The sequence below is a fragment of the Anoplopoma fimbria genome, chromosome 10 (assembly GCF_027596085.1).
Source record: "Anoplopoma fimbria isolate UVic2021 breed Golden Eagle Sablefish chromosome 10, Afim_UVic_2022, whole genome shotgun sequence".
In the NCBI taxonomy this organism is placed as follows: Eukaryota; Metazoa; Chordata; class Actinopteri; order Perciformes; family Anoplopomatidae; genus Anoplopoma; species Anoplopoma fimbria.
This window is the reverse complement of record NC_072458.1, coordinates 7,991,844-8,017,598: the sequence shown is the minus strand read 5'-3', so window position 1 is coordinate 8,017,598 and position 25,755 is coordinate 7,991,844. Positions and strand designations below refer to the sequence as shown.

The following is a 25,755-nucleotide window of genomic DNA, read 5'->3' as shown; positions in this document are numbered from 1 at the left end:
CGAGCTTCTCAGTGCCTGAAGGTCACCAGATATTAAAATAAAACATGAGTTCTTTGCCTTTTTGTCTGTCTCTTTGGTGCCATTTCTCCTCATCTGACATCATCATTATCTAATATCACCATGTGTGAAATTGTTAGAATTTAAATTAAAGGTTAATTTTACATCAGCTGGGCGAACAACTATATTAAGCTACTTACTTTGATTACTTTAACATGTTAAGGTTAATGACTGAGCTTTAGATATGACCTCCTTTATTAATCCAGAGGGAAATTGTTGTTTACTGATGAACTTCCTGCATGGTTATCCGAAACACTAACACCAGCTCCAGGACTGACCCAGTAATTATGGCTTCTCAAGTGTGCCTGTTTAGGAGTCACAGGTGTAAATGTGAACACGATACCTGCAACTTCAGAGAGTGCATGGACCAACAATGGTGAAATGTGATCTAATAGCCTACAGGGGGTCCATATGATGAAGACTGACCTGGTCACAGACAGGAGGAGACCAGAAGAGAGAACTTATTGTGGTTAGCACTGAGCAAGTTGATTACAAGTAGCTGAATATACATGGTAATAAATATCATTTTAAGATGGGCTGGAGGGCAAATGTGAGCCAGGCTAGCTGTGTTCCCCTATTTCCAGTCGTTATGATAAGCTAACCGGCTGCTGGCTGTTAGTGGACTGACATGAGAGTATATCTATCTCATTTAACTCCTGGCAAGAAAGCAAATAATGAATTCCTAAAACGTCTAACTCTTCCATTAAATAACTTATTGATTCATTTAGTCTATAAATCAACTATACATTGATTTTTACGCTTTTTGTGCGGCTATTAATACATTAGAATAACAACTTTGTCATAGCACTTTGAAATGTGACCAATTGATAGGCTAGTAGTCAATATATCCTAAAGCAAAAATGTATTTCGAAAATTAAATGAATATCTAGCTTGACCATATACTTCTAGCATGTATTAAGGCGCTGTGGTTTTCTATTGACCAGTAGCTTAATTCATAGCAGTTAGTCCCAGTCGGGGCTGCGCAGCAAGACCTACAGCCGCATCACCACCCCGAGGCTCGTCCCCGAGGAGGGAGGGCACTTTCACCGCAGGGGGAGGAGGGGGGGGAGGAGGAGAGAGGTGAGTGGACTCAGTTATGCCAACAAGCCGATTATTGAAGGCTACTGAAGCCTCTCTGTCAATTTGCGTCCCGGTCAAACAAAGACGGACAAATTACATCTGAGGCTGAAGTTTTTATTCTTACGCGGCGGAGGATTCATTCATCAAATCACAGGGAAGTACTTTTTTTTTTTAATGGCTGCAACTTTTTATGGATTTGAGAAAGCCATTGTTTCTATTATACACGATTTCGAGACTTGCAATGTGTATTTGCTAATCTGTAGAAAGCTAAAAGTGACTGCCTGATATTTTATTGTGTTTTTTTAGTTGCTTCTGTGCCACTGTTTTATATTTTTAATTTATAGTAGCTGGATGTTATTTTATGTTAACAGCCTGCTTAAAAGTGTATCAATATAGTATTTTATTTATTCTGCAAGGAAGATAACACTAAAAGAATGCATCAAATAAAAATGGCAGCTGCAGTGGACTTTATTAGTAAGTGAACTTTTAACCCAGGCTCCTACAAGCCAAGTCACAGGGTCAACAGAGCCCTCTTTGCCTTCGTCCAGTTTAAAGTGCAAAGTATGAAAATGAACAGCCTCTCCAGGAGTATCGAGGACCAGAGAAACATTGGAGAGAGCCCGTCTCACAAACCGGAGACATCCAGGTACCGCAGCTGGAGCAGCCTCCGCTTCTCCAGGTGGAGAAGTGGCTCCCAGAGGACGTCCCCCCCTGGTACCCCCTCCCCAAAGGCAGAGAAGAAGGCCGATGTGACCAAGACGCTCTTCTCCTTGGTTCAGACTCACAATGACGACTACACGGCAGATCCAGATGGCCTGCTGGACACCAACGAGGAGGGCGAGGGAGGAAGCGACGACAGAAGACCCTCATCGGACCAGTCCAACTGCTTCCAGAAGCAGTTCGGGTCAATGCTGCAGCCCGGGGTCAACAAGTTCTCCCTGCGAATGTTCGGCAGCCATAAGGGTGTCGCTGCTGAGCAGGACAGGGTCAAGAGCTTTGGAGTGTGGATCATCCACCCTTACAGTGACTTCAGGTAATACTGAGGTTATCTTCAGAGATTCCTAACCTCGGTTTCATTTTAATTTCAGTGTTGATTGTGGGAATAGTTGCCCCCATTATTTCTACAATAACATGGACAGAACATTCAAAATGGGTGAAAACACAAAGCAGTAACCTTTTGCAAAAACAAGATTCCCCATTTGGTTGTTAATCTTTCTCAATCTTCCCTTAAAAAGAATCCAGTTCAAGGGAACTAAAACAGCCTGTGACGGTGCTCAGATCCAATATTTTTCCAAGGACAGACTGGAGGGCAGCAGCTGATGTCAGGGTTCGTCTCACATGATAAGGCGATGAAGGGATTTGATTAGTGATACAGTACATAGGACAAGATCATCTGGATTAATGATACCACTGGTAACTCCCTTTCTCCCCGCTGATGAGGAGGGAGAAATACATTCATTGATCCATTTAATTTAAGTGATCCAATGTATTCCATTTGAAAAACCTCCAATATTTTTTTGCTCTAGTTTAGCCTAAATTTTGGAGGATTTGTCAGATCATTCAGCTTTTGGGCCGAGCAACAACAAGCAGCGGTGCCCCAAGCAATCCGTCTGTGCGATCCGTAATAATAGCCGCCATCAAATTTAAACAATTTTTACACATCAGGCCTATGCCAGACAGAGAGGATAAACCTGTGCAGAGGGATTATTGCCCATAAGAATCCCTATAATTCCAATCTTGCTCTATTATGCAATAATACACAGACAGCTGAGGGGGGGGGGGGATTACCAAAGGCCTGCTCTCCTTAAACCTTATGCTCCAACTTCCCCTTTTGAATGATTGATTTGGAATAGCACATTTTTGGCGCTCAGCTTTCCTGTTTAGTGGTTACGGTTGGATAGCTGGTTTCGTTTTGATTCATTAATCCAATTTATAGTTGGAATTTAAAGGGGGAATGACATGCAACAAAGATCCTTCACTGATATCCAAAAGTGGTGTTGCGATCATATTATGTTTTCACCACTAAGTCTCTTTACAAATCTTTATCTTTTCCCTTATTGTTTTTAGTAAAGATTAATATACAAAAAGTTCAGGTTGTCTACAAAACAACCAAAGTAATTGGCCTTCATGCTCTGCAAAACATGAATGCCTGTAGCAACTTTTAAATTAGCGTTGGTAATCTTAAGAAACTAGCAAGAGGACCCTAGATTTTTAAAATGAAAATCCAACAACTCTTTTCCACACTGACAGTCCGTCAGTCCGAAAAGTGAAGCCAATGTTAAAGTGCCCTAAACTTGCATTCTTTCTAATAGCCATCAGGGGGCGACTCCTCCGGTTGCAATAGGATGATTGTATAGAAGTGTGTGAGAAAATGACCCTACTTCTTGTTTAATTTATTACCTCAGTAAACATTGTGAACATGAGTTTACTTGTTTCAAGTCTTCTTCAATACAGCACCGTGTTGATTTAGTAAATTATGTACCCATTTCCAGTAAAATAGACAAAAGAACAGGGTATGCTTTGGGGTGTTGCTACCTTGTGATTGACATGTCTCTACCACGCCATTGTCCAGTCTGGGAATTGTGAGTGTGTTCATAGAACTATATCCCTTTCACAGCGTGTTTTCCATTCATGAAAGTTAATTGTAGCATTTTGGTTGCTTAAACATGTCTTATTCAGCGTTTGGACATACTTAGCTCCAACCTCTCTCGTCACTTTTGCTTGCAAAAAGACCAAGATGACGACAGCCAAATACCAAGATGGTGACGGCCAAAATGCCCACCTCAAATCTTCAAAACAGCCGTCCACAAACCAATGGGTGATGTCACGGTGCCAACTTCCACTTGTTATATACAGTCTATGGTCCCTTCAGACAGAATTATCATTATGAATGTAACTATATCATAATCAACTAATGTACGTGAACATCCAACATGGCTTTTGTTAGTACTCACAGCTGTCAAGCTTGTGGAAAAATCCAGTGACAAACAATGAGTGCAGAGGCAGAGTGCGCGCATGCAGTCAGGTAGGCCGTCTAATCATTTAATTCGAGCCAAAGGAAATGATTGGATGGTTTATCACAGTGCTGCAACAGCCACAGATACCAGATTATTTTTTTCTATTTTGTCAGAACATTTATTAATTGAGTGCTATTGCGATGTAATGAGAATTATTATATACAAATATAACAAAAAGATTACCAACTCTAGCTATAGTAGTTATAGTAATACTCAATCCTGGATTTAGATTCAACATAAAATGCTTTTAAAAAAACACATTCCTATTCCTGTTACACTCCCGCTGGTATTAATAGCTCAAACGTCTAAAAGGTTTTCATACAGCAGAATTAACTCTGCTTCTCACACTCTTCATGTGAATGTGGCGTCCATAGTCTTTGGTGGAGTTATTAGCAGCAAGCAACCACTAATCTGCTGCAACATGAGAGGAGATGATAAGTAGTCATGTAAGCCAGCGTGTAGACACAAACAACATGGATAGATGGAGGGATAAACATGAATGAGAATGGGAACTACTATCACTTCCTTTATTCTCTGCTCTGGCTGGCTTAAGAACACGGTCATTTTCTCACAGGGTTCATATTGCGAGCACTGACGAGTGACGGTAGTCAGAAATAGTCTAGTTCATATTCTGTTACTGAGCCTCCGGTAATGAAAAAGACTCTGAGAGCGAGAGAGCGAGACACCCAAAGTGATTGTCAATGGAAACAACCTATATTGAAACCCAAACCATGGACTTGTGGAGTTTAACTAGACACTGGACACTTATAGGAAAATGGGACATGAAGCAGGCAGGGATTCTAGGCTTCAACATCCTGTAAGCAGCTGACCGCGTATCAGACATTTCCAGTGGCAGTGACGTTTGTCCTTTCTTCAATGTCTTCATATTGAGCCCGCTGAGTCAAACACCATTCATTTTTGATGAGAGGGGGGTCCTCCTGTGACAGCAGCTTGTTATGAGAGTACGGGTCACTCTGAAATAGGTCCTTCCCTTGATGGTACACTGTTTGTTGGATGACTTCACTTGACCTTGATAGCTGTGTCAAATTATCGAACTCAAAGGACAAGTTTTGGAATTATTTGCTTTCTTCGCCCTAGTATTATAGATTAGAAGATCAAAGCCAATATGTCCGATAAATATGGAGCAAGAACTATGAGGTCAATAGCTTTGCTTTTAGCTGGCAGTGTCCAAAGTCAGAAGAAATAGCCTTTCTCTCTCTCTCTCTATCTAGTGAATACTGTTAGACACTATAGAGCAGTTGCAACAAAACAAACACTGGCTGTGTGACACTAATAGACTCCATAACAATTAATTCACTCATTATGTGAACAGATTTCACTATAAGCCTTATGCTGCCTGCAGGGATAAGGCCTTTAACCTCCCGAAAAGCTCCCTAGGCCTCTCTCCTGAACTCTGAACCCAAAGAGGTTCGGTTCGCGATAAACTGAACAACCAGCATTATTACCAGAATTCACTCAAATCCGTTCACACATGTTTAAACCAAGAGCACTAACATGTATGAGCCTGTAGGAGGACTTGTTCCTGTGTTTAAAGCACTCATTTAGTTTGAATATGTTAGATTTTTTTGTAAAGCTTGCATATTATGTATCACACATAAATATTCCCATTACCATTTCTGCATTATTTTTTTGCTTTTGAATCTTCTAATTTTATGCAGGAGTGCATTCATGTTAGCCTGCAAAAGACAGACTTAGATAGAAAGAAAAATATTTGATTATTTCCCTCGGATTTTCTTTGAATATTATAATTTATTAATACATTTAAGAACAATTTAAAGGTCCTCTATATGATACTCAACAACAAGAAACCTTATTATTTTATTGATTAAGCGCAAAAAGTTAATTTATATTGTGCACTCTTTACAGTCTTGTTAGTTTACTCACAAACAAAAACAAATAATTGATCCGTGAGCCCTCCAGATTTCTTCTTTGGTGTTACATGCTGTACAGTTAGCAAGAATCAGGACACTAGATGTATCTGGATCACTGTACAACTATAGTGGAAAAAGGTTTGGGGTTTAGTTGTACATAAAATGCTCACAGCTTTACATCTGCACAACCTCAAACTCTCACCACTCCTGTCCTGTCCAGGTTTTACTGGGACATCGTGATGCTCCTGTTGATGATGAGTAATCTGGTCATCTTGCCCTGGGGAATCACCTTCTTTGAGGACCAGAACACCATGCCCTGGATCACCTTCAACGTCCTGTCTGACACTCTCTTCCTCATGGACCTGGTTTTCAATTTCCGCACGGGCATCCCGGTAGAGGACAGCCACATCATCCTGAACCCCAAAGAGATCCGCATGCATTACCTCCGCACCTGGTTCCTGGTGGACTTCATCTCCTCCATCCCCGTTGACTACATCTTCCTCGTTGTTGATCTGGAGTCACTGCACGAGTCGTCTGACGTGTACCGCACCGCCCGCGCCCTCCGCATCGTACGCTTCACCAAGATCCTCAGTCTGCTGCGTCTCCTCAGACTGTCTCGCCTCATCCGCTACATTCATCAGTGGGAGGAGGTAAAGGAAGGAAGAGAGATGAAGCTCATGATGAAACACAGAACAGTAAACATCAGAAACTAAACTTTTGTCCAGTTTAATGTTGGTTTCTTTCTTCTACACAACTTCCTCTCTCTCAGATTTTCCACATGACTTATGACCTGGCCAGCGCTGCGGTGCGCATAGTCAACTTGATTGGTATGATGCTGCTGTTGTGCCACTGGGATGGCTGCCTGACCTTCATGGTGCCAATGTTGCAAGACTTCCCCCCAGACTGCTGGGTAGCCAAAAACAACATGGTGGTGAGTACATGTTCATTAATACATACTCACATGCATGTTTTATGTAATATGTAAACCTGGAAAAAAAATCTATCTCTTTTTAAGGGGAAAACGGGTTTTAACCTAAAAAACTGTTTCATTTGAATCCAATAAATATGCATTCATTATTTCATCATAATCTAAAATGTAATATATGTGCAATTGTATGCCCGCCAGTTACAATTTCGCTTATTCAGCTGACCTGCTGTGTACTGACTAAAAGACTGTTTAGATTGACAATTAATTTGATTCAGTTAATGGAATAGTTTGATTGAGAAGATTGACGCCACCATCTGACATTAGGGTGGATTTAATCTTCCCACCTTACTCTTGTCAAGCGAATAAGTGTATTTCCCCAAATGTTAAACTATTCCTTTAATTACAAGTGCACCAGTTGAAAATTGCATTTATTTTCCTTTTAATTAATACAAATTACATTCATTCCAGGAAACTTCTAGGAAATTATTTGGAGACCTTTATCTGTAAGATAATGTTACTGTAAAAACGTCACTTATGCTGCATTTATATGGCTATAGACATACAAAGTATATTTTCTCATGACAACGCTCCCCTCAATGTTAACTCTGTCCTTCCCAGAATTCTACATGGCACCTACAGTACTCCTATGCCCTCTTTATGGCCATGAGTCACATGCTGTGTATAGGATACGGTGCCCACCCTCCAGAAGGCATGACTGACGTTTGGCTCACCATGATCAGTATGGTCGTGGGGGCCACCTGCTATGCCATGTTCCTCGGTCATGCAACTACCCTGGTCCAGTCCTTGGATGCATCACATCGCCAGTATCAGGAGAAGGTAATCTCTGCACTGTCTGAAAAAGATTAACAAACTAAAACATTTTGACCTCCAGCTCCAGTTGTTTTGCGCTCCATATGTCCCAGAAGCTTCACGGGGATGCTAATGTGATTCTGGCTGTGAGGTTTAATATCACAGCCATGTTTAATATTATAGGCTTGCTTACTTGCTCGTACTTTATTTGTGGAAATTGTGCCAAATGCCTAGAGAATTTGTGTATTATATAATGGATTTTGTGGCCTAACTGTGACCCTTCCCAGGGGATTTTCACAAGATAAAGCAAAACGGATGATGGACAAATGGGCGGCACCTTTGTTTTGAATCTCTGTTCGCTAATGCCCATTACAAATTAGTTTGTAATCCACTTATAACTGCAAAAAAACTATCAAACAAATAGAATAAATGCGTGATTATTGTGCTTAGGAATAATTCAACAAACACATGGTAGAAAATGTGACTAGATTTGACATCTGACATCAGCTCTGTGGAATTAATTGTATCCTCATGAAGGTCAAATCTCCATGTGTTTTGTTCTAATGATTTCAGTATAAGCAAGTGGAGCAGTACATGTCGTTCCACAAATTGCCAGCGGATGTAAGACAGAGGATCCATGATTATTACGAGCAGCGATTCCAAGGCAAGATGTTCGATGAGGACAGCATCCTTGGAGAGCTCAGTGATCCGCTGAAGGAGGTGTGTTATTCTTTAGGCCATTCCTGCCATCTCTCCATTTATTTCTTTATTGAGACATGCCCACACAGATGCCAATTTGAATGTTACGTTCAAAAGCAATATATTGATTAACCTGAGTCCAAAAAACTGAAGATATTCAGTTTAGAATGATTTAAAAGTAGCTTATCCTCACATTGAAGTATCAGGATTGTTTACCAATTTTTTACATTTCATGATGGAAATGGCTGAATAATTGTTTATCAAAAAAGTTGGGATTGATGTTTTGTCCATCAATCAATGAATTAATCAATATCAAAATATATGTAGTATACAGTATTTTTCCAATGTTTTATTCTCTATAACATGTATGCAAAATCACATGAAATAAGAGAAATGATGTTGCAGTGTTATTTTCTTGATAAATCGATCAATGGTGTTGAGGGCAGAAATTTGCCCATCAGACATTTTCTTAAACCAAAGGGGCCATCTTCAAATGTGAGCTGATTATTATTTAATTAATTGATTCGATAGTCGACGAAATAAAAAAAGATTATCTGCAACTATTTCGATAATTGATTTATCGTTTTATTCATTTTTCAAACAAAAAAGCTGCTCATTTTTAGGTTTCAGCCTCCCAATGTGAGGATTTTCTGCTTCTCTTTGACATAAAGGACAGTAACTTGAATCTATGGGTTTTAGACAGTTGGTCAGACAAAACAAGAAATTTCAAAACGTTTCAAGTTTAATAGACCCAATGATAATAGTCTGAACATTTATCTATCATGAGAACAATCATATCTTACAAACCTAGCCTTGCTTTGTCCAAAATAAAGCCAAATATATTTAGTTTACTTTCGCATAAGACAAAAAGAAGAAGCAATCAGTATCAAAACAGTGGAATCAGTATCAAAACAGTGGGTTTGATTTATCAATTGATTGACCAAACAGCAGCTTGTTTATGCTTTACAAAACTTGTCACACATGTAAAACAAGAGCCTCAATAAATTAGTTTTTTATTTCTCACTTAAATTAGCTCAGAATCATTCATTTGAACCACAGAATGTATTAACATTATGACGCGGTAAGGTAGAAATGCCTCAGCATCACTTATCTTAATGTCTTCTCTCTCCACTCTTTCCTTAATGCAGGAGATTGTCAGCTATAACTGCCGTGGGCTTGTAGCCAACATGCCACTGTTTGCCAACACCGACCCTCATTTTGTGACAGTGATCCTGACAAAGCTGCGTTTCGAAGTCTTCCAACCTGCGGACTTCATTATACGAGAAGGAACGCTGGGTCGGAAAATGTACTTCATCCAGCACGGCACCGTCACTGTCGTCCCACGTGGCAGTAAAGAGATCACGCTCAACGATGGAGCGTATTTTGGAGGTAAATCCTATGTGAAACATTCAACCTTCAAACTGTTTCACATCAAATCTTTAGGAGGCTGGTTGTGTTTCCTCTCCTGTTGTTAAAGCTGTTGCTGACCTCTTTTCACTTTCTCTGCACTTCCTATACAAATGTATTGCTCATCTGTACATCATCTTATCATCCACACACTTCCTTGTATCTACGATTGCAACATCCAACTATTTTATCAATTATTGATCAATCTAACAACAATTTTTAATTATAATAATAATAATAATTAATTGGTTGTTTACAAAAAAGACCCACAACAATTTCCCAAAAACCAAGCTGACTTCTTACAGTTGCTTGTTTCGTTTTACCAACAGTCTCAAAGCCAAAGATATTCAGTTTACCTTCTTTTAGGAGATACGCTTATTCACTTTCTTGCTGATTGTTAGATGAGAAGATTGATACCACTATTGTATCTGTACTCTAAATATGAAGCTAGAGTCATCAGCAGGTAAGCATAGCTTAGCACAAAGAGAGGAAACAGGGGTAAACAGCTAGCCTGACTCAGTCTATTATGCTTAGCTGAGCTAGCCAGCTGCTGGCTATAGCTTCATAATTACTGTACAGACATGAGAGTGGTTTCAATCATCTGATTAAACTCTTGGAAAGACAAATTGAACTACTGCTTTAAAGATTAAACTGACTCTCTCCTTCTTGGTTCAGAGATCTGCCTGCTAACCCAAGGACGACGCACAGCCACCGTGAAGGCTGACACCTACTGTCGCCTTTACTCCCTGAGCGTGGACAGTTTCAACGAGGTCCTGGAGGAGCATCCTCTGATGAGGAGGGCGTTTGAGAGTGTGGCTGTGGACCGACTGGGCCGGGTGGCTCGCAGACCCAGTTATCAGCCTCCCCCAGATGAGTGACTTCCTCAGCACCAACGAAGAGAGACTCCTGCCAGAAATATGGAGGATATTTTTCTTGCTGACTGAACATGACCACTTAACAAAGAAACCTTTGTTGTAAATTTGACTGATTGCACTTTACTTTAGTGCTTAGTAATGGACAACCTTATGGAGACCCTTAGTTTTATTTATTTACACATTATTGCTGCACTTGGTTGAAAATATTGCACCTTCCGTTGATTTCGTTTTGTAACTTGGATCTGAAGTTGTTAGCTGAAATCTAATTTTGTGTTAGATCTTTGTATACATTTCATGTTAGATTCATTGTCATTGACGACAAAAAAATCACAGTTTTCGTGTTTCTTCAGCAACTTTGATGATACATATGCTTTTAACCATTGGCAACACTAGCTTTTCCAAATGTAAATACTGCTTTAATAATTATTTTAAGTTGCCTGTATGCTTTCTGACACTGCAGCTTTATAATCCATCACATCATTCATACGAGCACGGGAGCACCAGCTTGGCAAAACATCACACTGCTGAATGTAGCGCTGATTCTAATGATCCCTCAGAACTGTAGGTTGCATCAAGTCAGGGTTTAATACCAATGTTCACTGAGCATAAGCTGCTGTGATGTAATAACTCAACTGTATAGAGTTCAGTATAGAGACAGATTACTACAGTACAGTTATACATCACTGTTTAAATTTTAAGTAACTGACTTTCCTCTTGAATAACACCTTCATTGTTTTAATTCTCTGCTGGCAATTAATATGCAAACAAATATTTATCTTTAAAATAATATGATATTCGTGCTGTTAGACTGTATTTATTAATACAGTGTATTTATTTTCCAGGTAATTTTGATGCAGATAAAAAACGCCATTCATCAAATGTCCTCCGTTTTACAGTAATGTAAATTAAGAATGAAATTACATGAATTTGTTCAATTTTATTTTACTTTTCTGATGAATGATCCTCATACTGGTCATGTAAATATACATATTTCTACCCTTTAAACATGAATATAATGTGTTGTTTTTGCCTATGCAGTTTTTTTAGATGCTGACTATGAGCACACACACACACACACACACACACACACACACACACACACACACACACACACACACACACCAACACCGCTGACAGAATGAAAGTATTCCCATTAAATTATTACGTACTAGCATTAAAAGCTATAGATGTCCCTTTGTAGAACTTTCAATACATATATATATTATTTATATAAATTATATATAGCTACATTTTATGCCGACCCTATATGTTGAATATTTAAAGTCTTATTTCTGATAAGTGATTAGTAAGAATAGCTGTCAAATGGAGTGAAAAAGTACAATATTTATATCTGAAATCTAACTATTAGAGTTAAAGTATACACAGTAATCATCAGCACTACATAGAAGTAACGTTACCCAGGTACAGTATAAGTACCTCTAACCTTACAGACGGACCTTTAGTGAGGGTAGACTGTTGTTATGAAGGCGGTTCATGGTCATGTTGTGCAACCTCAACCTTTAAATAAGCCTCCACAGAGGTGCAGCTGTGTTGTCGATGACAGCTTCCGGTCGTCTGCTCTACTTCCGGTCTGTGTTTCATAAACTCGGGTCGTTTCGTTAGAGAAGGTAAGCAGCGCTGATTGTTTGCAAACTTAAATCAAACATGTTCATCATCTAATTGCTTTGACTGCAGCTGCCGTTGCAGCTGTTATAAACGAGTTTATTCATGTTTTCTTAATGTGTTATTTGAATGCTACGTCGTGAACCCGCTGATGTTATTCTGACATTACAAGGTTAACCGCTAGCTGACTTAGCTTAGCACCAGGATAGGAGCAGCTAGCGTTAGCCCTGTGTGCATGGGGCTCAGGTGTGCTCTTTAAAGGAGGTACAATAGTTTAGTTGTAACGTTATCCAGGACTTTTCCATTCTAGTTAAGTGTGTTAATGTTAAATATCACAGCTGGGATTGTTGTATGGATTGTATAACATTGCTGGCACTCGCCCTCACCTTCGTTAGCTAACTACTCTCAATAACGTTGCCTCTGACATAATAACGCCCCATCACACGTTACACAAGATCACTCGCAAAGCTATCACAGTGCCAAACACATGTTTATTTCAATGTATATAGAAAAAAAACAAAGTTAATCTAGTGTTAGAAACTTTTGTTGAGTTGAAATAAAATGAGACTAGTGCTGAAATAGAGCATCACCTTTCACTCAACGCCTGTTGATTAGATGTAGCTTTATGGTATGAGCTTTGACAAAAAGTTGTTATTACAGCAAATGACAGCATGAATCGTGTAATAAAACGTGTGTGTATTGTCATTTGATATGGCCATGGAATGTAACGTTTAACTTATTGAGTGATGCTTTGGTTGATGAGTCCATTGGGGGTAATTTCAGCTAGCACGCTTCAGTTTTGTTTTTCTGGACTAGTGTTGCTACATTACCCAACAACACAAGTATCCATACCCTATTTGAGAAAACCGTTTTTATACTAAACCTTTTTTCATTTTAATAAAAGAGACCAAACGTCTTTGTTAAATTTTGTCGATTGATAAGAACTTTGCCTTTGCCTAAAATAAGAAATATTTTTGCTTAAATCAGGAACTTTTGGATCAACAAATATTTAAACAAAACTAAGAAATAAACAGCGGCATTTGATGCCTACTATCAGTCCTTCACAGTTTGCCATATGTTGATGAAACAGGGCTGAGGTACAAAATAAGTATTTTGGTTATCAAGTTTAATTTTGTTAAGCAAATCTGTCAAACATTCTTTAGTTCTAGCCGCTCCAATGTGAGGATTTGCTTCTTTTCCTCGTTTTATATATTTTGTAAACTAGATACCTTTGGCTTTAGGACTATTGGTTGTGCAAAACAAGACATTCCAAGATGTTACCTTGGACTCTGGGGAAAACACGATTATCAAAAATAATCCGCAAATTAATCAATGATAATGATTACTTGCAGCCCTAACTGTGATTGTCCTACATTTCTTGTTAAACGGAAGTAACTTAAACTCTCTGTTTAATTTGTCTCTCCTCTGTGCAGGAAGGATGCTGTCCCTTTCTCGAGCAGTGGTCTGCGGGGTGGCCCGTGCTCCAGCTGCTGTTAGTCAAGGTGGAGTGACTGCTATCACCCGATTCAACAGCACAGCGCAGGTACCTGACCTGTATTTTGGAAAAAACAATGTTAATTGTTAAAATATGGTTAATATGTTAACACTGATTATGTGTTTGTCTCTATTTCTCAGACTGCTCCTAAGAAAACAACATTCGGGCCTCTGGCAGATGAGGACAGAATTTTCACAAACCTTTATGGCCGCCACGACTGGAGGTAATATCAGCTTATTGTTATGGGCTCTGTAAAATCTAAAACATTATATCCATATTATTTCGATTGATCCTCACACAATTCAAAAGAATGTGCACAGCAGTTGAATCAGATTGAAACGTTAAAAAATACAAAAAACAGAACGTAATCCTCATCCTTTCATGTTTGTGCTTCAGGTTGAATGGGGCATTGAAGCGTGGCGACTGGTACAAAACTAAGGAGATCCTTTTGAAGGGAGTCGACTGGATCCTCAATGAGATCAAGGTTTCTGGCCTGCGCGGGAGAGGTGGAGCTGGTTTCCCCACTGGCATGAAGTGGGGCTTCATGAACAAGCCCAGCGATGGAAGGTCAGAGTGGAGACAGACACACAAGCTTCTGCTCTTTTATTCTAATATGATATTCTCATGGTTTTTCTTTTTACCAGATTCATATGAAAACGTATTACACAGTCCAAACCAACAGTGAAGAATGTCCATGTTTATTAATTTGCCCCTAGTATTTGCACTGGTTTAATCAAAATAACAGTAGGTGCTTTGAATTGTATTCTGTAAAATCGTCTTAGCACATTGGGAGTGATGAATCTGAACTTAAAAATTCATTTTACAGTAATGTTTTGATTATTCATTAGAAGTTAACAAATCTTGCAGTTGGCAAATACAGCTTCTTTTAAAATCATTATATATCCATAGCTTGATATGTTATTCATCTTTTCTAAAAGATAGCAAGTTCATTTTTCATTAATTCCATCCTTTGGCATTAAGAAGGAGACATTAAGTTCTGAGTATGCAATTTCTTACTGATTTTCACTTTACATGAATGGTCTCTTGCATTCAACATTTGTTGGAACTGAGAAAATTTACTAGGTTAGCTTTGAAATCTAGGTTGATACAATGAAACAATATTTGGATCCGTGCTGTTGCCAGACATTTGCCCAGACTGTTTGGACACATTCACCACAGTGGCTGTTCTGGGACAAAATTAAGTTTGCCTTACCTATTTAACCCAGTTCTAATGTCTTGCTTTAGGCCAAAGTATCTGGTGGTGAACGCAGACGAGGGAGAACCTGGCACCTGTAAGGACAGGGAGATCATGCGGAATGACCCACACAAGCTGGTGGAGGGCTGCCTGGTGGCTGGGATGGCCATGGGGGCGCGTGCTGCTTACATCTATATCAGAGGAGAGTTCTACAATGAGTCGTCCAACCTGCAGGTGGTTATGAACACAATGATACCTGATATATAAACTATTGAATGATTGTACATTGTCTCAAGGATGTTCCACATCAATTTATGTAAATAGGAAATAACAAACATTCCAGTAGTTTCAAAAAATAACGTGCCAGTAACATTCACACAATTCACTGTAAATTCAGTAAATACTAGCTTATGACTCAGTAGTTTCTTTGGAATACAACCCTCAAACATTTAACCCCATACTATTACATTTTTGTAATCATTTGTAGTGAAATTCAAACAATGCTTATGAAATACACCCAACCCACAGATGGATGCAGAACAGCAATTACTACAAACCATAAAGGAGAAAACCCTTTTTTTTATGTGTGGATCAATACCTTGTGTCTGGAAAAACAAATTGGAATTGTTCCCAAATTGTTCAGAATGTGTTCAACTTTTGGTTCAAATAATAGGTCAGTCTCTCTAAGGGCATTATAGCAACCTTTTTCCAATAAGAGTGTTTGATTGATCTGTTAATATATTTTGCTTATAGATCTGTTAGTTTTGACATTCCTCTCGACATGATATAATCCAAAAACAACACCCAACCACCTTTGTGCACATGTGTGCCTCAAATCATTCTCACATAATACTGCTGAATCCTTGATAGTCATGAATATGCATATGCAGATGAAATTGCTCTTGGAACCAAAGTAAATACTATTACTGCACATATCTTGTGTTTAACAAAATAATAGAAGCTCAGAGGTCTGCAAACCAGTTGTGTTTTGTTTTTTTTAGCGTTCAGCTGCATTTGACATCTTTTTCACGTACCGTTAATTTCAAGAAGGAAGTATGATGCCCAAATACACATGATCTTGATTTTATTATGAGTTATACAACTATGACATGTTAACCAAAATGCTGTTTACACTATTGCATTGTAGTGCATTGCAGTGTTTTCTTAATAGGGTTTATTTGGACATAGTGTAGGTCAAGTGCTCATGACTGTAATAGGAAATTTATAGAAAACCCAGTGTATTTGTACAAGACTATGTAGTAATTCATCCTGTTAAAGCAATTTTTTTCTATATCTGCTCTCAGGTGGCTATCAACGAGGCCTATGCTGCAGGGCTCATTGGAAGGGACGCCTGCGGCACCGGTTATGACTTTGATGTGTTTGTTATGCGTGGTGCTGGAGCGTACATCTGCGGAGAGGAGACTGCTCTTATCGAGTCCCTGGAGGGAAAGCAGGGAAAGCCCCGCCTGAAGCCCCCATTTCCTGCTGATGTGGGTGAGTTACGGTGCACGGATAGGGTTTACGAGGGTGGTATAAAACATGGGAAAATATTGATCGTATTAGTTATTAGCTTGTATCCCACAGTGCATTCTAACATTGACAAAATTTCCTTCAACTAGTTATTATGAACTGAACACAGTGAACGACTGCCAAATTAAAGTGGCACTAAAATATATTTTCTTATTTCTGCTGCTATCTTAAAGGTGTGTTTGGTTGCCCGACAACTGTTGCCAATGTGGAGACTGTAGCCGTGGCACCCACCATCTGTCGTCGTGGCGGCTCCTGGTTTCTGGGCTTTGGCAGAGAGAGAAACTCCGGCACAAAGCTTTTTAACATCTCTGGACACGTTAACCACCCCTGCACTGTGGAGGAGGAGATGTCTGTCCCTCTGAAAGACCTCATTGAGAGGCACGCAGGTACTATGATGCCAAGAATGTGTCACAAAGTGTATCCAATGAGCCCACTTGACTCATATCATTGAGACAATGTTTTTAAGTTCATTTTAACGAATTGGGTCGGAAACTTGGGTGTAGAGTGAGCTGTTGGTAATCATTTTTATAACATGAGTCAGAGGGTTTGTTAAAAAACAGAGTAGAAGACAATTCCTTTTTCTGGTGAATTATTAAAGCCCTCCTGTAAATAATTAAGTGAAACTGGTGGAATTCCAAAAAAAACCTAAATGCATGATTTGTTTATCTGCCCTGAGGGGGCCACAGACCGAAAAGATTAAGATGGCTTAACATAAGCACGCCCTAAGTAAATGCAGTTGTTGTTGTTTTTTACTTCATTGAAACGAACACCGTCTGGTAGGTGGCGTGCGTGGTGGTTGGGATAACCTGCTGGCTGTAATCCCCGGTGGCTCCTCAACGCCGCTTATTCCCAAGAAGGTATGTGAAGAGGTGATGATGGACTTCGACGGTCTCCTCCAGGCTCAGACTGGCCTGGGCACAGCTGCAATTATCGTCATGGACAAATCTGTAAGTTGCCACCTCTGCTCCATAATTCATCATGCATTAAGTAATCGTCAAACATCTGTTACATTGGTGGATGCATTCTTTTTTGCAGACTGACATCATCAGAGCCATCGCCCGCCTGATTGAATTCTACAAGCATGAGAGCTGTGGCCAGTGCACACCCTGCAGAGAAGGTAAGAGCTACTTCAATATCATTTTCTGCACTGATTGGGATTTTCAGTGTCTCATAATACCTCTAAAAATGTTTGCTAAATTTCTGTTTCATCTGTTCCTGTAGGAGTGGACTGGATGAATAACATGATGTGGCGTTTTGTGAAGGGTGATGCACGGCCATCAGAGATCGACATGATTTGGGAGCTCAGTAAGCAGATTGAGGGACACACTATCTGTGCCCTGGGAGATGGTGCGGCATGGCCAGTGCAGGTAAACACATGGACAAACAGGATCATTCCAAAAATGAATGGGAGACTGAGAAATGTATGCGTTAATATTTTGCACGTTGCAGTTTGTGGTGCTGTTGTATAGTAGTGTTTTGCATTACATTGACAAAAACTTCCAATTTTCGAAATTCTGATTGAGGGTGGACAAAGATTACTACAGAATTCAATAAACAGCTCTTCAGCAGAGTTACACAAACTGAATATGATAAGTTTCATAAAAGCTATAAAGAGTAAACCACTGTTTTATTTGAACATTAAACCTTCACCACTTCTAGGAATTACCACTTTGCAGTTTTTTGTAAAAATACACTGACATACTGATTGATGTACAGTCTCTGTTATTCTTCTGCCTTACTAATGTACCATTTTCTGTGTTATCAGGGATTGATCAGGCACTTCAGGCCTGTGATGGAAAGCAGAATTGCCGAGCACCAGCAGAAGCAGCAGGCCAGGGCCTAAATGGATCATCCATCTCCTTGAACTCATTCTTCTGCCTCTTTTACCCTCAACCATGTGCTTGTTTCATTGACAAATTATTTAAAGCGAATATGTGCCGTCTTACCACCTCATCATCAAGTTTTACATTGATGTGTCCGCCTTGTCTGATGGTAACCAATAAAATTATATGTATCCTAACTAAACTAGACTTTTGTTTTGTTTTTGTAGTTTTAATCAAATCTTTTTTTAAGTGTTTTAAATCTAGAACATTGTGGAAAGATACAACCTGCAATAATAATTGTGTTCATATTTTTTACCAAAAAATTGTTTTAGTATGATAGAATTGTTAAAATCAAAGGTTATTAAACCACCAAAGACTGAAGCACAGCAGCTATACTGTAAATGTTTTACAAATAAATTATCAATGTTTGGGGATTTAACAATGTACAATAAACATTAATAAGCAGAAGGTTTAACACAGTCAGGGTCCACCACTTATTATTTTAAAAAAAATACAATTATAAAGGAATATTTAAATTAAAAAATGAAACGGTCCTGGGCCTGTTACCTTAAAAACATAAAATGTTTGTGCCCTGAGGGACAGTAATGTTAAAAAGGCACTGCTGTGATAAATCCGCAGTTCCATAATCTCGCGATATCTCCTTGATCGGCAGCCCTTCTCATATCACGTGATGTGGGCAGAATACTCAATGCGGCTTCATTTCGGCGGACGTTTCGTACGGTAAGAAATGGATGCCTTTTTGAATTGTTTACAAAGACTTAAGTCTAAATTAATCACGATTTCTCATATATGTGCAGATTTAAAGAACAACAGTATAACACGAACGTAAGCACAAGGCACCACGATTTAAACTACTGTTGAAATACATAGACACAATCCTCTCGTTTTCAGTTGTAGGTGTGCGAGACCATCAGTGTCGTTGCCTCCAGTTTGCTGTCAACTAACTAGCTCCGGCCTAACGTTATATTTTGTGTTTTGTCTTTATTTAATAACTAGTGTGCCCAACGTGAAAAGACAATCAGCCTCTCGTTAGACATGCATTTATTTTAGACATTTTACAATGTTTACAATTTTCCCACTGAATATTTTATCTGCAACATCCTGATGCCTCTTACGCGGGTTAATTTCACGCTAGCCTCACGTTGCCACTGCAGTCATCTGATGAAGTCGCCTTATGTCTGCCCGCAAACAAAACATTGAAAATGCATGAAGTTTACAGTGTGTTTCAACGTTACAGCTCCATGTGGCCAATTAGTGCCTGAAAGCATCAGCATGGAAATGATGAAGATAGAGCAAGTCATTGTTGGGAATGAGAAGAGATCCACCTCAGCGGAGATCAAGTCTGAGCCCGTGGTCGCCCCTCTACAGTCCTGTAAGCTAAGATATACATGCATAGTTCATGCACGATGTGATGATGCTAATCAAATTCCTGTCTCATTTGACAGCAATCGCAGCATAGCATGCAGTTGTATATTGCTGTTACGTTGTAACTGATCATAAAACAACGTGTCATCTCATTGTGATGCAGATCAGCACGAGAGTCTGCAATGTTTTCAGTGCTTCATCACCTTCTGTAACTCCAAAGCCAAGGAGAGACACATGAGGAAGAGTCATCGGGACCAGTACAAACAGCACCTGCAGCAGGTAGGGAAAAGCAGACTGTAGATACAAATGAAAGGTTAGGATTCAAGTAGTGGTACAAACTCAATTCATGTGGAACACGGTTCAATGTTACTGCTGTCATTGTTATCATTATCGATTAATCTGCAGATTGGTTTGTCCATTTATTGTTTGACCTATAAAGTACGAGACAATAGGGAGAATGCCCTTTTACAATTTCTCATAAAGCGGTTTAATGTAATCAATAGCTTGTTTGGTCCAACCAACAGTCCAAAAATCCAAATAACTTTTAGTATAGTCTCATATAAATCCTAAGCAACTTATTGTTAATTATCTGTAGATCTACTAATGAAATCATCAACAAATTGTTTAAGCTCAAGTGATTTTTTATTTTGTGAATTGTTGCTGCGGTATGAAGTGAGATGCTGTATAGATTAGAGCTGACCGATACGGGTTAATGTGGCCGGTATCAATATATGAGCCGATATTTGTCATAAACATAAAACATTTTGTATCCCTTCAGAATTATTATAGAATTATTACCATGATATGTACAGTATGGAACATTTTACAGGTGAAAAATTTGCCAGTACTCCCTAACACAAATCTTCTGTGTCGCTGATATCAACAGAGCTGTGATATGCAAATATTGGCTGGGCTGAAGTATCAGTCAGGCTCTGATAAAGATGTACATTTCCTGCAAAATCTAGTCTTTTTATACATTATATAATTCCCGATCAAAGTGAAGATGTAATTGAACTTTAAGAAAGATTTTCTTCAAATGCCTTTTGTAAACATCTTTCATCATTCTTTCAACAATCTGTGTATAATGCCTTTATTTAGATTTTCATATTTTTAACCAATTTCCTGCTCATCATTTTGCAGACTGATACAGTCTTCACTTGCTATAAGTGTGACAAGAGCTTCTCCTACTCTGAGGAGCTAAGCCAGCACCAGGCCACCCACAGCACTGAGGAGAAGCCTTTCCTTTGTGCTTACTGCCAGAAAAACTTCTTTACCTTCACTGAGGTGAGTGCCCAGCAGGCTACATGTTTTATTGTGCTTGGGGAACTGATAATGTAATTGCTTATTGTGTATGATGTATGTTTAATGTCTTGCAGCTGAACAAACACAGACGACATGAGTGCATTGAACGACGGTGTCCCTGCAGGGACTGTGGCGCCTTGTTCCCAAGCCCTTCACGCCTCCGCAACCATCGCATTGCAGTGCACCCCCAGCGCCCCATAGTGGCTGATGACATCAACACCTACCAGTGCTGCAAATGTAGTCGCAGTTTTAAGACAGAAGAAGAGCTTCTGGAGCACCAGGAAAAATTTGCCAATGATAAAAACTGTGACGTTAAGCCGCAAGGCAAAAAACGTGGCCGTAAACCCAAGAACGCGGCTCAAGGAGGGATGGTTGAGAGCAAGAAGATCAAACAAGAAGACGAAGAAGGATACAATGACTCTACAACAGACGGTTGCCCCTCCAGTGAGCTGCAACCGGAGCTCAAGATCCCTTGTTCCGAAGCAAACTGTGACCTCATATTCCCTTCTGTTGCAGCCCTGCGGGCACACAAAAGGGAGGCACATGGCCCCCCCCCTCACAATGCTCACACATGTACAGAGTGTGATGAGAGCTACGCACGGCCTGAGCAGCTCAAAGCACACATGGCCAGGGATCACCATGATGGATACACCTGCCCCATCTGTGAAAAGAGCTTTGAACGAGAGAGCACCCTTAAGATCCACCAGAACACCCACACTGAAGGAGAGGAGGCAACAGAAACAAGATAATATATGTGGAAAAGACTGTAACTTCATCCTAAATAATTCACTTATGTTGTGTTTTGTACTATAGTCTGTCTAGTATAGGTAGAAGATTTTTATGTGAATATTTTAGGGTGAGAGTTTTTGAAGCAAGGTTATGCAACACATGACTAATGGAAGTTGTTTCTGGAATGCTGTTTTTCAATTGCTTTAAGGAAGACATCCTTCACTTGCGAATAAAACTCTGTACAGATGTATACATTAATATGATTTATTTCCACTATAAGCTCAAGTCACAAGGCCCTTGTTGCCATATTACCTCTATTGTACCTTGAATGTTTTTTTATTCATGTAGACTAGCTAGCTAATATCCCTTCAAATGTTGGAATGTTTTGTATTTTCAAGATAACCACAGGTCCTAAAAATCATAAAATCCCCAATCTGAAAAGTGGCCCGTGTATATGATTCTGTAATAAGGGACTTCAGTAATGTTACCTGCAGGTTTTATTTTTTTTCTCTCAAAAAGTAAATAATTGTTGCATTAAACAATACTTATGTTTCTGTGGTGTCTTTGGCCTTCAATTTGTGTGAGTGTGTGTTTTGTCCTCTAAATAGTAAAAATACTATAGATTCAGACTTTGACATTGGTATAATGTATGGATGCCAACCTGCAAATTCTTGATTACATGACAAATAAGACTAAATTTAACCTTTAAACGCTAAGGTACATTTTTTGCTTCTATAATGCACAAAAAAGTCTGAAGCTGAATATATTTTTACTTTGATCATGCAAAATATTGTCAAAATGTGTCTAGTTTTATTGCATGTATTCAAAACAAAATATTGATTGTAAGTGATCATTGTCTGTAGTACCCAGTGGTGTAAAGTACATTTACACAAATACTGTACTACAGTACAATTTTGAGGTACTACTTTATTTGAGCATTTCCATTATGTGAAGCTTTATATTGTCTAATTTACTCAAAGTTATTGTATTTACTTTGCTATTTAAGATTCACATACAAAACCTAAATCTGTTCATATAATATAACATTAACTGCTTCTTTGCTCTTTTATGCAGGACTAGTAATGTAGTAGCTTAAGATATTGCTGCTTTTACAAGTGATCTGAATACTTCTTACACCACTGGTCATATTATAATTCAGCAACTCATGCAAAAAAGACAACGTTTAACCCTACACCTCATTAAGAAAACTGGTCATCACAAGCGAATTCTCCCAGTCTGCCGAACAGGCGTCGTCCTCGAACTTGATGCTGATACGGCGAAGGCATGGCCCGCCCTACTATGCTTCTGATTGGCTAGCACTTGTTGTTTGGCTTGGTTACTTTTAGGCATGAGAAGAGCGATTGGTTGGGGTAAGGTGAAGTGTATCAGTGTTAGCCAATCAGAGGCGGCGTAGGGCGGATCATGTCTAACGTCGCCACATGAGGGGGGAGAAGTTCGTTTTCCCATGATGCACTCGTGATTCCTTTCTATCTCGCGCCTTTGCATCGGCGCAGTCCATCTTGCCTCACTTATCGCTGCTGTCACACTCTGCCAGCTTGCCGTCCGTGTTGTTGTAGTAAATAATGGCGGCATCGGGAGGCGGATTATCATCTCCCGCTACCGTCGCGGGCTTGAGCATCCAAACGCCGGCCCGGGCTCGCTTCCCGGGTCGGCCGTGCACGGCTCGCAGCAGGTTGCGATCGGAGAAACGTACCAAACGCGGAAGGTTGGGCTCGGACGACGGGGAGCTGCCTGCCGAAGGGCCGAGGCCCGTCAACATCGGCCTGGCGTTGAGCGAGGACCCGTCGCTGCTGCGTCTGCTCGGTGTGGCGGAGAAGCACAGGAGGCAGAAAGATGCGGGCTTCGACTCCAGCAACAGTGAGGAGGTGAATAAGCTAACTGTAGCATGTCAGCTAGACGGGAAACAATACGCCTGATGGGACACGTACGTCCGTGTATTTCTTTCACGAGCACGACATTTTAAATAATGTAGTGTTACTTTCTGAAAGTATCGACGCTAACGTAGAGCTAGTTAGCGGTAACTTAGCTTACAAACACTTAACCCAGATAGGCTTGTAGCCATCCGCCTGCCTGCAGGGCAACGCCACCCTCCAGATTGGAAAATGGGTAAACATGTCGTCTTATTGACTATTCAGATATTAATTGTTAGTTTTCTGTTTAGAAGTTGCTTGAGACATTCAACGATCGGCGTCGGTCCAGCAGACTTCTTTGCATGAATAGATTGGGCGGAGAGTTTGGCGGTATGATGATGAATCGTGAATGCGTTTTGTTGTGGAAACCAGTAGGTGCCTTTGTGTATTCATCCCCTGACACTTGTGTTGAGGTGAACTTCCCACACTGCGCTGACATACACTCTTTGATAATCCCGTCGTAGTGAAAACGTCGCTGCTGCTGAAGTGGGGATCTCTCTCTCCACGTTGGAGCGGTCAGCTGATTGCTCTGTGTTTTGAACGTGTGATGCAAGTCAGAGGCAAACAGAAACGTTTCTCTGCAAAAAGTCGAATTTGGATCACACACACTGAAAGATGCCTTTCTGAGACCTAATTTTGCACAGTGTATTTTAACAAACATGTATCACTCCCATTGTGCAGTATTATTGAGATTTGTGTACAGGTGAAGTAAACGAGGTATCAAAGCTTTCCCAACTTTTGACTTGGATTTATAGGTAGAATTTATGTTAAAGAGGGTTCAGGGTTGTCTGCATGCTCTAGCAGGAGCACATTTGTGTTGCTTGCATAGGCTTTGTCCCAAATTATGAGTTTTGCAAAGTGACATTCCACCTGCTGGAATCTAGTCTTGTTGATTGTCATATAGCAACTGTTAAACATTTCAAATTTAGTTTGACACATACATGGATAAAAGACAATCATGTCTGCAGTCATCTAGCTAACAGTCACTGAATTTGTGTCTTGTACTTATGAACTGTCTGTTTTAATTGGTGTTGGGATTGCTGCTCTTGTAGGAATTTTGTATTTTTCTTCTCTTTTTTTTGAGGTTGTTCCTATGTTTTATCTTGCTTCTTAGTTTTCCGTTATCACGTCTGAGTAAGTGTAAAATGTTGTTACACTACAACTGATCTTCTATCTCTGTATCTGCTCTAAAATGCAGACAAAAACTTAAAATGGTATTCTTTGAACTATTTTGTTTTTCTTTCCCATTTATTGTGAGAGGTTTGCTTGACCAAAGGTTATAGATGCTCTGCGCACAGCCTTGCTTTCTACTGGTAAGAGCTAAAGTCATTCATAATGAAACCTGACTGTATTCAATCTAAACTGATCAGAGATGACTTGAATCTACCCCACTGTGTTCTTATTTTCAGTGTTTCTTCAAAAAAGCCAGTGTGTTAGAATCACTTCCAAGTTGGTCTCTTTGTAGCTCCATCCAGACAAGATGGTGATAATGATATATTGCAAAATCAAATCTAATCTAATTTTTAATCGCCAGAGCAGGGGCTTTAGTGTCTGACATCAGTTGGACTTCGCTGACGCAATCCCTTTAGAGTGGACTGTAACAGAGTCACATGGCTCAAAGCTTGTGGGTGCTGATCAACTGGAGTACCACACGTAACGTATTGCCACATACTCAGGTGCTCTGCAGTTATTTGGGAAAGATACCATATAGAGGGGTTCCATCTCTGACAGATTTATGTAGTTTTGTTTCTGCATATGAAGATGGATGTGAGTAATTGGAAGTGAAGTTGCAGCATGCTTTTGATTTGCTGTAGCGTACAATCTTTGCATCTGAGGTAGACAGGTGCCTGATGAGAGGATGCATGAAGCTGACTGTGCTCCATGGGATCTATTCAAACTTTTGCAGCAATGGTGTTTGAATGTATTTCTAATAATCTGCTTTATTTTTGCTTGAGGACTACACTCAAAAAACACAG

At 39.7% G+C, this 25,755-nt stretch overlaps 4 protein-coding genes across 5 annotated transcripts in view; all 4 read left to right on the top strand.

Annotated features, from left to right (window-relative positions):
• The first annotated feature begins 1,706 nt into the window (after positions 1-1,706).
• On the top strand, positions 1,707-10,768 carry LOC129097653 (potassium/sodium hyperpolarization-activated cyclic nucleotide-gated channel 2-like). The gene is made up of 7 exons (XM_054606561.1): positions 1,707-2,170; positions 6,267-6,696; positions 6,816-6,977; positions 7,593-7,811; positions 8,358-8,504; positions 9,632-9,872; positions 10,566-10,768. The coding sequence occupies exons 1-7, from the start codon at positions 1,707-1,709 to the stop codon at positions 10,766-10,768; spliced, it is 1,866 nt and encodes a 621-aa protein (XP_054462536.1).
• Positions 10,769-12,329: 1,561 nt separating this feature from the next.
• On the top strand, positions 12,330-18,628 carry ndufv1 (NADH:ubiquinone oxidoreductase core subunit V1). Its single transcript, XM_054605919.1, has 11 exons — positions 12,330-12,393; positions 13,822-13,931; positions 14,024-14,106; positions 14,280-14,450; positions 15,129-15,312; positions 16,383-16,572; positions 16,782-16,994; positions 17,389-17,555; positions 17,644-17,725; positions 17,830-17,975; positions 18,374-18,628. The coding sequence occupies exons 2-11, from the start codon at positions 13,827-13,829 to the stop codon at positions 18,449-18,451; spliced, it is 1,419 nt and encodes a 472-aa protein (XP_054461894.1). The 5' UTR covers positions 12,330-12,393; positions 13,822-13,826; the 3' UTR covers positions 18,452-18,628.
• Positions 18,629-19,089: 461 nt separating this feature from the next.
• On the top strand, positions 19,090-22,361 carry LOC129097168 (oocyte zinc finger protein XlCOF28-like). The gene is made up of 5 exons (XM_054605920.1): positions 19,090-19,172; positions 19,690-19,824; positions 19,981-20,096; positions 20,958-21,101; positions 21,194-22,361. The coding sequence occupies exons 2-5, from the start codon at positions 19,725-19,727 to the stop codon at positions 21,866-21,868; spliced, it is 1,035 nt and encodes a 344-aa protein (XP_054461895.1). The 5' UTR covers positions 19,090-19,172; positions 19,690-19,724; the 3' UTR covers positions 21,869-22,361.
• A 988-nt stretch (positions 22,362-23,349) lies between these two features.
• Positions 23,350-25,755, top strand: part of LOC129097316 (histone-lysine N-methyltransferase 2B-like) — a 28,747-nt gene continuing 26,341 nt past the window's right edge. For both annotated transcript variants that reach the window (XM_054606136.1, XM_054606135.1), the window contains exon 1: positions 23,350-23,734. In XM_054606136.1, the coding sequence (XP_054462111.1) occupies positions 23,432-23,734 (303 nt within the window). In that variant the 5' untranslated portion in view covers positions 23,350-23,431. The remainder of the gene's footprint in view (positions 23,735-25,755) is intronic.

Bases quoted from the DNA above. Each gene is read 5' to 3' on its own strand.
- LOC129097653 (XM_054606561.1), top strand. From the start codon at position 1,707: ATGAACAGCCTCTCCAGGAGTATCGAGGACCAGAGAAACATTGGAGAG. The intron at 6,697-6,815 runs GTAAAGGAAGGA...CCTCTCTCTCAG, and splicing joins ACATTCATCAGTGGGAGGAG to ATTTTCCACATGACTTATGA. The intron at 9,873-10,565 runs GTAAATCCTATG...TTCTTGGTTCAG, and splicing joins CGATGGAGCGTATTTTGGAG to AGATCTGCCTGCTAACCCAA.
- ndufv1 (XM_054605919.1), top strand. From the start codon at position 13,827: ATGCTGTCCCTTTCTCGAGCAGTGGTCTGCGGGGTGGCCCGTGCTCCA. The intron at 14,107-14,279 runs GTAATATCAGCT...TTTGTGCTTCAG, and splicing joins TATGGCCGCCACGACTGGAG to GTTGAATGGGGCATTGAAGC. The intron at 16,995-17,388 runs GTACTATGATGC...ACCGTCTGGTAG, and splicing joins CCTCATTGAGAGGCACGCAG to GTGGCGTGCGTGGTGGTTGG.
- LOC129097168 (XM_054605920.1), top strand. From the start codon at position 19,725: ATGGAAATGATGAAGATAGAGCAAGTCATTGTTGGGAATGAGAAGAGA. The intron at 20,097-20,957 runs GTAGGGAAAAGC...ATCATTTTGCAG, and splicing joins ACAAACAGCACCTGCAGCAG to ACTGATACAGTCTTCACTTG. The intron at 21,102-21,193 runs GTGAGTGCCCAG...AATGTCTTGCAG, and splicing joins ACTTCTTTACCTTCACTGAG to CTGAACAAACACAGACGACA.